Source organism: Neofelis nebulosa, chromosome 17 (assembly GCF_028018385.1).
Source record: "Neofelis nebulosa isolate mNeoNeb1 chromosome 17, mNeoNeb1.pri, whole genome shotgun sequence".
Classification (NCBI taxonomy): domain Eukaryota; kingdom Metazoa; phylum Chordata; class Mammalia; order Carnivora; family Felidae; genus Neofelis; species Neofelis nebulosa.
The window spans coordinates 48,840,076-48,855,536 of NC_080798.1; the positions used below are offsets into that span (position 1 = coordinate 48,840,076).

Here is a 15,461-nt window from a genome sequence, read left to right on the forward strand (position 1 = left end):
TAGTACTGTTTTTCATTGAGAATTTATTTTAATATGTTTTAGAAACATATAAAAACTATTCACACCATGATCTTAGCACATAAGCAAGACTAAAGTCGGAATTAAAGATTTTTGAAAGTTGATCGGAGAAAATTATTTTCTTAATAATAGCACAAGTGTCTAGAATATGGCGAAAATCATGACGGTATGACTCCAATTTGGGAAACATTGCCATATGCGAAACTGGTGAGTAAGTAGTAAATGAACTACTGGATTCGGTAAGTATTTATTAAGTTACGCTAAGTGAGTCAGGTTCCATGAGCCCCTTCGTGCTCAAAAACATACACAGAAGCCACCACGCGCCTAGCGGGCCACGTGCGGGACCGTGAGCGCGTGGGATACGCGTCCCACCAAGCATCCCCAACCACACGCGAGTGGTGCGGGAAGGTGGGAGTGAGGAGAGGAGGTGGAGCCTTGTGGGGGCGTGGACAACCCACCTGCCGCCTGCGTGCGGAGGCGTGGCCGGCGAGGGGCGGGTCCTCGAGGCGGAAGGCGGAAGCGGTTACAGAATCACATGATCCAAATAACATGGCCGCTGCCCCTTGAGCACTGCCGGTGCCGGGCGGGATCGTGAGCCGTTGGGCGGCCGGGAGCAGGTGTGCGGGGGCGGGGTCCAGGCCCGGGTTCCGAGACGGCGCGCGGAGGTAGAGCTAGGCAGGCAGGCGCAAGGCGGCGTGGTCCATGAGCCGGCGCCAGAGGCAGCGCGGAGCCGCAGACTCCCCCGGCCCCGGCGCCGCCCGGGCAGCCGCGGGCTGAGGAGCCGCGGGGCTCCGGGGAGCGCCCCGAGCTGCCACCATGAACCCTGAGAAAGACTTCGCGCCGCTCACGCCCAACATCGTGCGCGCCCTCAATGACAAGCTCTACGAAAAGCGGAAGGTGGCAGCGCTGGAGATCGAGAAGTAAGAGCCGCGGGCACCCAGGGTTGGACGTGGGGAGCAAAGCCAGGACGCCGCCCTGGATTTGCAGGGTTCCTGCTGCTCGGGGGAACTCCTCACGCCTTTCCAGCCAGTTTTAGGCCCTTAGCGCAGTGCAGGAGATTAGGAGTCCCAGCTTTGCTTCTGACGGGATGTATGACTTGGGCCAAGTTCTTTAACCTCCGGGTGCCCCAACGGACTACCGTGCTAATAAAGCGACAAAGCCTATGTGTAGTGCTTAGCACAGTGTCTGGCACACGGCGCGTCTTCAGTGTGGTCTCCATCCAAAATCAGCAAATCAGAGAGGGTCCTCTGTCATGGGAGGGAAATGGGAAGCATGAAAATTTGCTAATGATGCCTCATTTCTCACCCAGCTTCTGAGAAGTGAAAGGGACTGTTAGGTGACCAAATGGAGAAAACAGATCCCAAACATCGAGATCTCAAGACTCAGAGGGCTGTTTATTTTATCTCTGCCATATCACCCTTCCCTGCAGGTGGAAGTAGGAATAATTTGACCTTTCTTGCTTCTACAGTCTTACTACATGTATGTGTAACCATGACCTGACATTTTGCTTTATTTCCCACAGCACAAAACAAGATGTTCAACCGAGAATGTGTTACTAAGATTTTCTGCTATTATTTTACGTTTGTAATTTTTTCCCCAAATTTCTGCGATAAAGGCAGGTGGGTGGGTGATTTCAGAAGAGTGGAAAGAAGCAGGCTGTGAAACTGAAAGAGTGCCCGGCTGGCAGTCAAGACACATGGATTGTAGTGCTGCCTGTACCCTGTCCAGTAGGGTAGCCACTGGCCATGCATGGCTATTTGCATGTAAATTATTGAAGATAAAATTTAAAAATTACAAATCCAGTTTCTCAGTCGCACTACCCATATTTCAGATGTTCAGTAGCCACATGTGGCTGTTGGCTACCATAATGGACAGTACAGGTCTTAGAACATTTCCATCACTGCAGAATATTGGACAGCTCCTATCTAGTCCATGGTGTGGCACTCATTCTTGGACCTTAGGCAGTTGCTTAACTCAGGATTTCGTAGTCTCAACACAGCTGACATTTTGGGACAGATAATTCTTGGTTGTGGTGAGCTTTCCTGTGCATTGTAGGATTTTTAGCAGCATCTCTGGTCTGTACTATCCACTAGATACCAGTAGCACTCCATGAGCTGCAACAACCAACAATGTCTCCAGACAGTGTTTCCAGATGTGACCGGGGAGTGCAAAATCACCCCAGTTGAGAACCACTGCCTTAACTGCTTTGGGTTTTCCTTTCCTCGTCAACTAAACGGTTTGGACTTTGTTAGGAGGACTCTCCCATTCAGCACTAACATTTCAGTACCTCCAAAACCTTCTTCTCTCATAAAGCACCACTTTCTTGATTGGTCTGTTTCTGAACTGCTTCTTGTTTATGCTCTGGCTCTCACTAATGCTAGCAAGTCTTAATGATGAGTGTCACTAAACTGAGTAAAGACTCAGAGCTGATGTATAGACGTGGCTCCACGTCCATAGGTTTTATTGGCTTTGAAGCTACCTTGACACCCAGTTTTGTCCAGCATGCAGTCTGCTTCTCAGGAAAGTCTGATTTTTACCATAGCTCGATTCATCTGTTGAGTGCTTGAATAGAGGTATTCATCTCAGCATCACTGTTGCCTCCAGCACAGCCCCTGTAAGTGCTCTCACTGCACGCTGTTCCTTAAGGGTTTTGTCCTTAATGGGGTTCTTGTTTTTATTCAGCTTTGCCCTTGATTGTGGGATTCAGAGAAACCTCCAGGCTTTAATTGGACTATGGACTCCTGAAGAGCGGAGACCCTGTTTTATTTATCGTCAGTACTTGACGCAGCATTTGACAGTCTGAGTGAATGGCCGTACATTTTCGGTGGGGAAATAACATTGCCGTCTAAGGACTTTGCTACCCAAAAGTGTAGCCCACACACTAGCAGCATCAGGATCACCTGGGAGCTTGTTAGAAAGGGATTCTCTAGCCTCACCCCAGACCTGTGGATCCGATTGTGCGTTTTAATAAGATCCCTGGGTGATTTGTGTACACATTAAAGTCTGAGAGCACTGGTGTAAAAGGCTCTCCAGTCTGTTTCCAGCCTTCTTCAGCCATATGTGGAATAAGGAATGCCTGGTTTGAGGTTTTCCTCTGAATTTAGTTATCACAGATTGCTTAGGGACAGATAGTGACTTGCTTATCTGTGTTTCACCAGAGTTTTCTGGTGTGTCTGTTTATAAAGACACTAATTCTGTTGGGTCAGGACCACACCTTTATGACCTCATTTAACCTTAATTACTTCCTTAGAGACCCTATCTCCAAATGCAGTGACAGAGAGGTTTAAGACTTCAACATATGGATTTGGCAAGGATACGATTCCATCTATAACGGTGATCATTAAAAAAAAAAAAAAAAAAAAAAAAAAAGTGATCATGTGTAAAGTGCTGTCTGCCCGTCTGGGGAGAGGAGGATAGTAAAGCTTCCCTTTGTGTGGTCATTGCACATATTTGATCTCTTTATTTTGCATGGATGCAAAATTTGAGCTAGGTAGTGGCATTTCACAGATGAGGAAACAGAAGCTCCTTGAGGTTAAGTAATCTTCCCAAGATTTCACAGCTAGAACCTGGATTAAAAGCAACAACAACAAAAAAGAAAAGAAAAGCAGGTTCATCAGTCTCAAAAGGCTTCCCCACTACAGTGAACAGTTTTACCTACCAAGAAGGAAATTTCATACTTGAGCATCTCCATGGTTGTTCTAACTGCAACTTTTCCAGTGTCATCCGCTCAGTTGGACAGAGCCAGTACTGCATATGATTTTCCAGTGAGGGATTAAAATTCATAGTAAGAGGAGAGTGTTTTCTCTTTATGACAGGCCTCTCAAACACTAAAAATGAAGAGAGATGGGTGCTTGGCTCAGTTGAAGAATCTCGGACTCTAGAATCTCGAGAGTAGGCTGGGTTAAGTGACCCAAGATCTGATCGCTAAATGTGTGAGCCTGCTGTGCACAATCCTGGAGAGCTTTTGCCCCCGCAGCCTGACACCAACATGCCCACACAGTTTTCTAAAAGATAGGGCACTAAGGCTAAAATTTTAGAATGGAATATTTCAGGTTTGGTGGGCTCTCAGTTTCAGGGGACATAGTCACTGATAAGTCCTGATGAAAAGGTTGGTAAGACCCCAGGCTCTGCTCTCCAGGGGAGTGTAGTGTCGGGGAGAAATGCCAGAAGGCACTCTGCTAACTTTGGTGGATGCTTACTCTGCTGGGGTGCCGTGCCCCACACTGGTGGCAGGGCCCCCTCACTGTGGGCTGGGAGAGATAGTGCCCTTCATTGTAACTAGGGATGGGCTCAGTGTCAAGTCTCTTGTGTTCCTGAACTTTGAGTTCCAAAAAGCAGCAAATGTAGGTGCCCCGGCCATGCCCCCTGAGAACACCAAAGCATGAGGGAGGGCTTGTGGGATCAGGGCTCCTGAATAATGCATCCTTTGCCTGCTGGGGAGGGGGCAGGGATCTCTGGCGTTCTTTGATCAGATAAAGGTTAACTGTTGAGTTTGACCTGGGTCTAGAGCCTACCACCCCTGTGAAGAGATACTGTTCATCACCAGTGGCTTAATGCAAGCGTGGGTCAGAATTCCACCCAGCTCTGCTCTCCTTTAGCGGTGGAACCCTCCGCAATTTACTTAATCCAAGGGTTATAGACCAGCAGCCATCGACTCTGTCCTGCTGGTAGACCTGTTTGGTTTGGCCTGAATTGTAAAGTAATTAAAAAAAATTTTTTTTAATGTTTTATTTATTTTTGAGAGAGACAGAGACAGAATGCAAGAAGGGAAGGGGGCAGAGAGAGGGGGACACTGAATCCAAAACAGGCTCCAGGCTCTAAGCTGTCAACACACAGCCCAAAGTGGGGCTCGAACCTGCAAACCATGAAATCATAACCTGATCCAAAATCGGACGCTCAACCAACTGAGCCACCCAGGCACCCCTGCAAGGTACTTTAAATTGAGAAATGTCACAGTGACATTTGGGTTTGGGTTTGTGGCTTCCAAGGAATTGGAAGTGTATCTCTGTGGGGCCCACAGTCCCACAGAGCAGATAAGGGGGACCTCGGGGTCTCCCCATGGGCCAGGACATGGGCTCCCCAGGTTGCTTCCTGTAGTGGCAAGTTCCCAACAGCCTTTCCTCCCTTGGCCTTCTCCCTTGTATCTCCTGCTTGGCCCCTATAAGTGTTTGAGTTTGTGACCTCTGGTTTAATTTTCTGTGCCTCAGTTTCCTTGTGTTAAACAAAAATGCACCTTGAAAAGTAAAAAGGAGCCAGCTATGTGTTTCATTTATTTGAAAATTTTGTTTCTATGAAATAACTCAAATAGGCAAATTCATAGAAAGTGGATCAGGGCTTAGGGGAGGGGATTTGGGGAACATGGGGAGTGACTGCTAACGGGGACACTGAATTGTACACATTAAAAGAGCGAATTTATGGGGCATCTGGGTGGCTCGGTTGGTTAAGCATGTGACTCTTGATTTTGGCTAAGGTCATGATCTCATGGTTCGTGGGCTCGAGTCCCACGTCAGACTCTGTGCTGACCATGTGGAGCCTCCTTGGGATTCTGTCTCTACTGTCTGCCCCTCCCATGGTTACACACATGTGCTCTCTCTCTCAAAGTAAGTAAATAAAAACATTTTTAAGTGAATTTATGACATGTGAATTATATCAGTTTTAAAAAATAAAACCGCCTGTGGTGTTCTGTTGCAGTGTGAGGGAAGCACTCATTAAATGGTCACAGTTATTGTCACCTGAGATTCAAACATCTGTTGTCTTGGGCTCATTTCTCCTGTATAGTTTGTCCACTGATCTCTCAAGTGGAAGCTCAGTGTATCTTGTCATTTAACTCTAGGCCTTTTCTAAAAGTCTTTGGGCCTTTCTCAGAGGCGAACATTCCACTTTTCCCGTTCAATTACTGGAAACTGGTGAGCCAGTGGAAACCAAATTACTTAAATGCGCAGCAAAGCAGATGGAGATTTTTAGCCAGATAATCTTTGGGAAACTGCTGCCTGGATGTGCCATCTGAATACAGCGCATGATGTGGAGAATGGCAGCAGTGAGCACACTCGCCAGGACAGGAAAAGGCAGCCGCCCCAGGGGCATGCAGAAAGCTTTACAACACAGAAATAAGCACAGTTCTGGATTTATCTTCCTATCCTTTTTGGAGCCAGGAGCATAGCAGACTCCCAGTCACGTTTAGTGAATGAACATGATCTCGTGTGGTGTGCGTAAGACCACGGTTTGTCTCTCTGATTCTGACTTTGCACTGAGACTGCTGTATGAGCATGTGCTACCCAGAGCACATGACATGCCTTATCTTACTCATTCTCTAGAAATACTGTAAAGTTATTGAGATTAGTAGCCCCGCCGTACAGTCAAGGGCATCTTCTCCGAAGACATAGAAATATGAGTGCAGTGGCTAAAACCTCTGCCACCTACTGGCTGGGACATTTGGACATCACCAAATAAAAGAGGGGTTGGGACTCAATGAAATAAATGTTCATTCACTTGAGCATCCAACTCTTGATTTTGGCTCAGGTCACAGTCTCACGGTTCATGGGATCAAGCCATGCATCAGGCTCTGTGCTGTCAGCTTGGAGCCTGCTTGGGATTCTCTCTCTCCCTATCTCTGTGTCCCTCCCCTGCTCGTGCTCTCTCTTGCTTTCTCTCTCAAAATAAAAATAAAATTTTAAAAATGTCAGGGCACCTGGATGGCTCAGTCGGTTAAGCTTCTGACTTCAGCGCAGGTTATGATCTCATGGCTCGTGAGTTCGAGCTCCTCACTGGGCTCTATGCTGACAGCTCGGAGCCGGGAGCCTGCTTTGGATTCTGTCTCCCTCTCTCTGCCCCTCCCCAACTTGTGCTTGGTGTCTCTTTTTCTCTCTCTCTCTCTTTCTCTCAGTCTCTCTTTTTCTCTTAAAAATAAGTAAACATTAAAAAAAATTTTTTTTTTAATGTCAAGTGCCTGGCACCCAGTAGGCGTCCAACAAGCTGTAGCCGTGATATTTGCGGAGGGGGAGAAAGTTTCAATTACACAAGGCATGTAAAGCATCCAGCATTTATCACCTAGCAGATAGTAAGTGCTCACCAAATAGTTACTGATTTCCTGCCTTCATAGCAGAAGACCAGCTGAGGAGCGTTTCAGAACATGGCAAATGTGCACGTCCCCTGCACCCCCCTTGTGTGGTGGAGGACCGCTTCAGGGGTGTCTGAACACTGAACAGGATGGGGAAATGTGTGGAGAAAGCCGCATGTCACGTGTGGCCTCGGTTCTCCACGAGGGGTGTCCCCTCTAACTGGGTGTGTTCACTTTGCAGTTGAAGGGCTTTGAGAAGATGGGAGAGAGGAGCTGGTGTACAGCTGAAAGGGCGTGGACTTTGTGGTGCATCACGGATTCAGATCCTCTGAGGCCCCAGGCAGGGGACTTGGTCTCCCTGAGGCTCCGTTTCAAATCTGCAGGATGAGATGATGATCACTGCAGAAGCAGGTTGTTCTAGGAAATAACTGAAATACTCATTGTGGAGTGTATTCCCCAGGAAGGGGTTGATCACCAGTCCCCTGGGGCCTGTGATTGTCCCTGTGCTGTGTCACAGATGCCAGGGGGTCCAGGGAGGGGTGTGGTTGTGCTGCTGAGATGGTTTCCCTTTTGCCTGATGGCAGTTCCCAACATGTCCTCCCCTGTCTGGGGCTCCTTCTCTTAAGGAGGGGGTAGTCAGCGTGGCACTTCGCGCTCTTGGGGACCGTGTCACAAGCTTGGAGTGGTCACCTTGGGTTTGTGCCTCTGGGGAAGGAGTGTTCATGCCATCCGGCGACACCTCTGACCACGAGAATGGAGGCAGTAGCCTCTAGAGGACCCGTGATCAGCCTGGGTTTCTAACACTTTTTAGAGGGAACCAGACAGAAACAGACCGTTCTTCTCTGGCACACAGAACAGTAATGCCTGTGACCTTTACGTCAGTGAGGGTCCCAGAAATTTGTGATCTGAGAGTTTCTGGGCCAAATATTAACATCAAAAGTAGTGCAGCTTCAGATCCCGGCCTGTGGCTCGCAGCCTGTGGATGAAAGAGGAAACAATGTGGTCTTTTGAAGAGAGACTTGGCCTGAAATCGGGAGCGCCCACCCCTGGAGTTTAAACTCCACTTACTCTGCCTTCCTTTGTAAGTTGCGTTTTCTCTCCAAAGACCTGTGTGTAGTCGAGAGACAAGTCCTGTTGACTGGGCCTGTTTTGGAGCACCTCGAGAGGGGTTAGGGCACCCCTTCACCCCTTGGCAGGTGGCCTTCAGAGCACACTGTGGCTTCTGCGTCTTTCCCCAGCCATAGCTCTGGCGACATGGTTGATTGGGTGCATTTCACAGTGTGCCTTTGGGGATCCCAGTAATGGTGCCCTTTGCTCCTCCTGACGTGAATCCTAACACTCAGGGCTTAGGACCACCTAGATACGGTAGTGGTTGAGCCAGCAGGTTAGGTCTAGAATAGTAGGCCACTTTGTGTCATGCATACAGCAGCATGGGGCTCCCTCCAGGTCTGCCCTGCAATCTGTGCTGGCTGGTTCCCCATATGCCATGAGCAGAGTACTAGCCTCTGTAAGGGCTAGTACGAGAGACCCAGAAAATTGTGCCCCCACTCTGTCCTTCCAGCCTTACCAGGGAGCTGTGGAGATAGAGATGTACACGAGGAGTCCATGACATTGGCCAGTGTGTTGCTGGGAACAGAATGAGAGGGTCACTGAGTTAGTCTTTCAGTATTCAGTGGAGGAGTGATCACTTCCTGGGATGGTCAGGAAAAGCAGGGGGTTGGATTTGAGCCAGACTTTGAAGACCGGGTAGGATGTGGAGCAGGGGCTGTCCTGGACAGGAAGGTACACGGGGGTGTCTGGGGAGGGATCGAGCAGGGCCCAGGTTTACAGTGTGAGCGTGGGTCTGGCTAGAGTGGACAGTTCTGCTGGGCAGCGGGCAGTAAGACTAGAGAGGCTAGCCTGGGCCTGTTGTGGTTGCCCCGAGTGCCAGGTAAGGAGGGCGGGGTTGATTGGTGAGACAGTTCTTCCTGCTGTGGCCCTACGGTTGACCCACAGGACCAGGCCCACCGCTCGCTAAGCTGATGGTATATTGGTGAGTGCATGTTCTCATGGCTTTCTCTCCAGGAGGATCCATTGTTGTCTTGTTTCCCTGGACACACCCCTAAGTGTGTGGGGTGCGGGGGCCTCAGGACTTAAACAGGCCATCATTTTTGCAGTGGCCTGGGACGTCCTATGTTGAGCCCTGGAAGGATTAAGGGTGGGGAGGCCTTCTAGCTGGTGTTGAGTAAATGAGAAAGGTGCTCCTGGGGCTGCGGAGTCAGGAGGGGAGTACTAAATATGAATGTCCTGCTTGTGCATCTCCTGCCTTTGGGAGACCCTGGTGCTCATACGCCCTGACACCCCAACATTAAAGCCCCGTGCCTCACAGTCTCTTGCCAGTCTCTGTAAGCCTTCAGATTCTTCAGAGCTCCCTAATGGCGTTCAAACCCTTACCACCTGCCCCTGCAGGTTACTCTCACCTGCGGCTCCTTACTGCCACCGGAATTAAATGCCAGTTACTTTGCCATGCACGTGACTGGGAGTAGCTTCTCTGGCCCTGTCACCCACCTCTCTTCTACCCATGTCCTTTGCTCTGCCAAACCAAATGCCTCTCACCTTACTCTGAGCCAGTGTTCACGCTGTTCCCTCTGTGTGGGCTGCCTGGTCCTGGTCAGTTCCAGCAAGAATACCGCTCATCCTTCAGAGTCCCTCTCAAATGCTGCCCCTCGCGAAGCCATGCCTCATCCCTCCCCACCAGATGGCAGGCATGCTCACTCTTGCCTGCCCTCCTCGCCTCAAGAGCTTGCCACCAGAGCATTTTGTCTCTGCTTTGCAGGCAAGTCTTGTGTGCGGTCTCGTTTCCTCCCCAGCAGAGAGCCCCTCACGGCTGGGAACGGGTACCCTATGCTGGCTGCAGAACAGGGAAGAGTGTGCCCTTTCCAGGTGCTCAGGGACCTGTAGTGACCCTGGAACAAGCAGACGGGCGATGCCATTGTTCCAGGATGGCTGTGCTGCTGGCACAGCCGGATCTTCTGCAGGCGCCCTGCAGAAGCGTCAGGGATGTGCTTAGTCCCGCTCCATGTTCTGCTCTAACTTGTCCTGAGCAGAAACACGGCCTGGCTTCCTCAGGAGTGCTGTCGGCAGCCAGAGTCCCCAGGCAGGCTCTCTGGGCAGGAACACGTGGCACAGCTGCTTCCAGTGGCTTTGGTGATCCCCACACCCTGGGCCCAAGAACAGGGAGAGACAGGTTCTGGATGTTTATGGAATTCAGGAAACTGAGTATTTTTTGCCAAAGGTAGTTAAAACTCATGCTAGAAACAAGTCATTCTCAGTTGTCAGACTGTACTCACATATTCTTTAGGCGGTGTGAAATCTCAAAGCCAGTCTTCTAGGGTTAAAAGAATTTTGCTTTTTGCATTGGCCGGGAATCGAACCCGGGCCTCCCGCGTGGCAGGCGAGAATTCTACCACTGAACCACCAATGCTCCAGCTGTGAGCAGCTGTGTGCACACCTCCCTTTAACCCTCGTCCTGAGCCTCCTAGTAGATCTGCTGATTCACAGAATATAAGGCCAGGCTCTGATGCTGCCACATCAGCACAGCCTTAAGAACAACATAGGCTCCAGAGCTGAAGGAAGGAGGTAGAGGGGTGTGTGCATGGGTGGAGAATGGGGAGAGAAAGAGAGAGAGAGAAGTTGCTTTGCCTTCAGACCTCAGGACAGAAACTAGAGCTCGAGTCCCTCCTCAGTGGCAAAAAGCACTTGGAGGCTTTGGGTGACTTTCTGCCCCTTGGATGTGTGGGTTTCCCCATTCCATGCTTACTGTGTGCTGAGCTGTTTTACAGTTCTCAGGTTTCACCCCAGCTTCCCGCTGGAGACTGGCCCAGTCCGAGTCCCTCACTGGTGCAGGGCGTGAAGGCCTCGATCCCACAGCCACCAGTGCCTCCCTGGAAAGTCCAGCTGCTCCCGGGGAGTGAGGTCAGATTCATAGCACCCTGAGCTGCTGCAGGTCAGCATGGTTGAGGAGACTGTGTTCTCCAGCAGCATCTCTGTGGGAGGGGAAGCCTGCCAGGAAAAGGCAAAAGAGCCGCGCTGCATTGGCCGGGAATCGAACCCGGGCCTCCCGCGTGGCAGGCGAGAATTCTACCACTGAACCACCAATGCTCCAGCTGTTCTCTAACACCTCTGCAGGGCTTTTCTCCAGTGGCTGTGTCTGTGGATACTCCGAGCAGGGCCTGCAGGTCACTGCGCCTCACCTGGCCGGTTTGTCCAGTTTGGGAAGCCAGACAGGCATACAGAGAACCATCCTTGCTGGGCCTTATTAGACTGCTTTGGGAGTGCAGGAGCCTACAGAGTTGGCATTGAAGTTACACGTGGAGGCCCTGGGTGCATCCACAGCCCTCAGCCCCCTGGGGTGGGCTTGGTGGAATCTCACCCTGTAAAGATAGAGAGAGAGACACCTCACAAGGCCGTTGCTATACCAACTTCCCGAAATACCCGTCCCTGCTCCCACATCCACCAGCTTGAGAGCCAGGCCTGTTTTGTTCACCTCTGTCCACACAGCGCCTGGCACAAAATAGGTGCCCCATACGACTTGCTGTATTAAGTTTTCGTCAAACTGTGTCAACCCCTCATTGAACAACCTTTTTGTAGGAGTGGTCTTTGCCTCATAGGGCCGCACGTTTATTTTTGAACGTCTCTAATTACTGGCAGGTTCCTGACACGGACCTGGAGCCACCTAGACTAATTGATACCTTTTGGACTTGACTGTCCTTAAAAGTCTTCGAGCCAACTTGAGACCCCCATTTATGTGGCAGGCAAGCAGTGTCCTGCCATGATGGACACAGAATAATTAGTGAGTCCAGGCAGCTGCTTCAAAAAGTCTATTTTGTGTAGACCGTCAGTCCTTTGGCTGCTACACTGGTGGCCATCCCTCATGCTTGGATGATGGGATGGTCTCTATCCATTTCACAGCTTCTTAAGACATCCACTTCAAAAACCATGAGAAGCTTCTCTATTACCCATGCTGCAGGATCCATTCTCCCTAATCTGAGATGGCTGGAATGGCCATAGCCAGCCATCCTGGTAGATTCCCCCCTGCTGCTCTGTTCTCGGGGGCCCCAGATAAGCTTGCCTGGCTCCCCCTCCTCGCCTTGGCTCATTCATCTCCTCCTGCCCAGAACACTTCTGTCTCCCCTCTCCCTGCCTCCTTCAAGGTCTGGCTGCAATCCCACTTTTAGAAAGATATCCCTGGCACCCAGGCCATAGCTCCATCAGTTATCTGTGGAGCTGGTTATCCATTCCCTGAGACTGGTCCCTCGTGGAGGCCTCCCTCACACCTCCCTTCTCCCTCTTAGCCTCAGGCCCCAGTTGGAGACCTTGGACATAGACCTGCCCTTCTTGCCTCCCGTGTTACATGGGTTCCTAATGCTTTTCTGTCTGATATAGAACAGCCCTTCCCTGCTCTTTCCATGCCTCACCTATGTCTCAGGCCCTCCTTCCTGACCCTGACAGCTGTGATGTTCCACGGGGATTTCTTCTGTTTTCTGTCAAACCAGCCCCCACAGCCTAGCCTCTCCAGGCTGCCACCAGAGATACCTAATTAAAACATAGACATGAGTGAATGAATGAATGAATGAATGAGTGAATAGATAAATCATAGATCATCCCGTTGCCACATGACTATCACCTTGACGGTTGCTTTCCTTCCACAAACCAAACTCTTCCTCCTCCTTTAAATACATTGTGTCTTTTCAGAGCTGTCTGCCTCTGGCCAGTCTCTTCCCTGGGCCTAAGATGCCTTGCCCTTTACCTGGAAAGTGCCTGTGGGTGTTTTTAACATCTGACCCAAATGGCACCTCGTATTCAGCCCATGGCATTTTTCTGGCTTCTGTGGTATCATTGGCACCACGTTGTTACAATTACTTGTTTGCGTGTGGATCTTGCCCATTGCTCTCGGACCTGATTCAGCGCTATCCTTGGAGATGACACAGACACAGAGAACGTGTTGGGTGCAGAAATGAAGGGTTGAGCAAGTGTTGAATAGAGTTGGTTGACCAACTGACCATGTGACAATTTTGGGTCCCCAAGAAGACATTCCCTTTCATTCTCTCAGAGCCCCCAGATTCCCAGAAATGAGGTAGCTCTGCCATCCCTCATTCTGTTGTACACAAAGGGAAACTGCGACCCAGAATAGGGAAACAATCGTGAGCCAGCCAGCGCCTTCTAGTCGGCGGGAGAGCTGAGGAGGGCCCACCCTGAGATGCGTGACTTCCGATTCCTCTTTCTGAACAGGCCATCTCATCTCCCTCCTGTATCCCCGGCCCCCGGAGCCAGCCGCCAGGGAAGCCTGACTCCACTGCTTGTTCAGCCCCTCTCTCCTGTCTCTCCAGGCTGGTGCGGGAGTTCGTGGCCCAGAACAACACCGTGCAAATCAAGCATGTGATCCAGACCCTGTCTCAGGAGTTTGCCCTGTCTCAGCACCCCCACAGTCGGAAAGGGGGCCTCATCGGCCTGGCCGCCTGCTCTATTGCCCTGGGCAAGGTGGGCCTTTCTCCTGGGGGGCAGACATGGCAACGATGACCTTCGCTCTCTCACCCCTGAGACCCAGCAGGGTGTTGCAGACTTCTGCTTTAGTGCCATTCTCTCCACACCTAAGTCTAGCAAGGCTGGCTTTGCAGCCTTGCACCCTTCTTCCATGGCATGGCTCCTAGTTTGGAGGCCGACTTGCCAAGCGTCTGTAAGGCCAGCCCTCACACAAAGGCCCAAGCCTCACAGGGGCACTGGGATGTCGACTGGGTGCTGGGGGCCCACATCCTGACCCATCTTGAGCTGTTTTTCCTCCTGCCCCGTTGCAGGACTCGGGGTTGTACCTGAAGGAGCTGATTGAGCCGGTGCTGACCTGCTTCAATGACGCGGACAGCAGGCTGCGCTACTATGCGTGCGAAGCCCTGTACAACATTGTCAAGGTGGCCCGTGGTGCCGTGCTGCCCCACTTCAACGTGCTCTTCGATGGGCTCAGCAAGGTGAGCGCCCCCCACTCCAGCCAGGCTGAGCCCACCCCACCCGCTCACATGACCTTTGGGGCCTTGAGTGCTTGGGTCCCTTTCCCCAGATGCAGGCAGAGCAGGTAAACATGGGGCTGCCGGGGCGACTCATCCGTTGAGTTTAAAAATAATTTAATGAGCTTGTGTTTATGTTGGATTTTTTTCCATTTCTCTCTTAATTGATTTGTACTGCATTTTATCAGAGTGCCAGTCCACCATGGAGTAGAGGGAAGAAAACAGTTTGAAAAGCCCTCACCTCCCCTATAGAAACTCATCCGTTGAGTTTAAAAATAATTTAATGAGCTTGTGTTTATGTTGGATTTTTTTCCATTTCTCTCTTAATTGATTTGTACTGCATTTTATCAGAGTGCCAGTCCACCATGGAGTAGAGGGAAGAAAACAGTTTGAAAAGCCCTCACCTCCCCTATAGAAGGTGGAGACGGTGAATCCATAGTACAGACTGTATTTCCACTACAAGGGGAGCACTGGCCTATAAGCTGTAGAAAAAAACCCTACTTACAAAGGCAGTGGAGCCCCTCACACACCCTCCCGAGCACCTCGCTCAGCCTCACGGGGCTCTGCTGACCACCATAGTCACATCCAGGGTACCAGCCTCCAGGAGTGGAGAGAAGACCCAGCATTTGAAGATTGGAAACCCTCAAGGAAGGCCAGTGGGAACCAACCACCTGACCTGGTGGCAGCAGGTCTCAGAGGTCCCTGAACAGAACAGGAAGTCCACCGCATTTCGGTTCCTTAGCCAGGTTCCGCTTTGCCTGTCACTACGTCCCCTACCTTTCTTCAGTTTTTTCTGTGGAAGGGGTGCCTGTTCAGTATTCCAAGTTGTGCCAGGGCCTTGGCCGTGGGTTTTTAGTGGGTTCTTTGTCTTATGTATTGACTCTGACCATCTCTCTTTTTCTTTCCCTCTCATAGTTGGCTGCAGACCCAGACCCCAATGTGAAAAGCGGATCTGAGCTCCTAGACCGCCTTTTAAAGGTAGTACTTGGTCCCCACTTTTAGTTTGGAATCTGTTTCATCCATCTGTCTGTACAGCTTATAAATTCTATCACTGGGGCTGCTCTTCCTGATTTTTTAAAAGTGTTTCATTTATGTACAGTCGAAGTGATTCTGGTGTACAGTTCTGTGACAAGCGTGCAGAGTTATGTCACCAGCACGATCAAGATACAGAAACATGCTGTCGCCCCAAACGCCTGGTGCTAACCCCACCCAGGGCGGAGGAGGCTGCTCCTCACCTCCCATCCACCCCCCTGCACCACCCCCCCCCCGACCAATGACAGGAGGCTGCTTATGCTAAGCTCACCAGGGCGTTTGATCCAGATCTAGGGTTTTGCCATAGGATTAGTCCT

General features: G+C 50.6%; 1 protein-coding gene and 2 non-coding genes across 4 annotated transcripts in view; 1 reads left to right on the plus strand and 2 right to left on the minus strand.

Annotated features, from left to right (window-relative positions):
• The first annotated feature begins 549 nt into the window (after positions 1 to 549).
• VAC14 (VAC14 component of PIKFYVE complex) overlaps positions 550 to 15,461 on the plus strand; it is a 102,960-nt gene continuing 88,048 nt past the window's right edge. For both annotated transcript variants that reach the window (XM_058708543.1, XM_058708545.1), the window contains exons 1-4: positions 550 to 938; positions 13,444 to 13,594; positions 13,909 to 14,076; positions 15,028 to 15,090. In XM_058708543.1, coding sequence (XP_058564526.1) covers positions 835 to 938; positions 13,444 to 13,594; positions 13,909 to 14,076; positions 15,028 to 15,090 — 486 coding nt within the window. In that variant the 5' untranslated portion in view covers positions 550 to 834. The remainder of the gene's footprint in view (positions 939 to 13,443; positions 13,595 to 13,908; positions 14,077 to 15,027; positions 15,091 to 15,461) is intronic.
• TRNAG-GCC (transfer RNA glycine (anticodon GCC)) lies at positions 10,468 to 10,538 on the minus strand. Its single transcript has one exon. It is a non-coding gene; the product is annotated as a tRNA-Gly (tRNA).
• TRNAG-GCC (transfer RNA glycine (anticodon GCC)) lies at positions 11,145 to 11,215 on the minus strand. Its single transcript has one exon. It is a non-coding gene; the product is annotated as a tRNA-Gly (tRNA).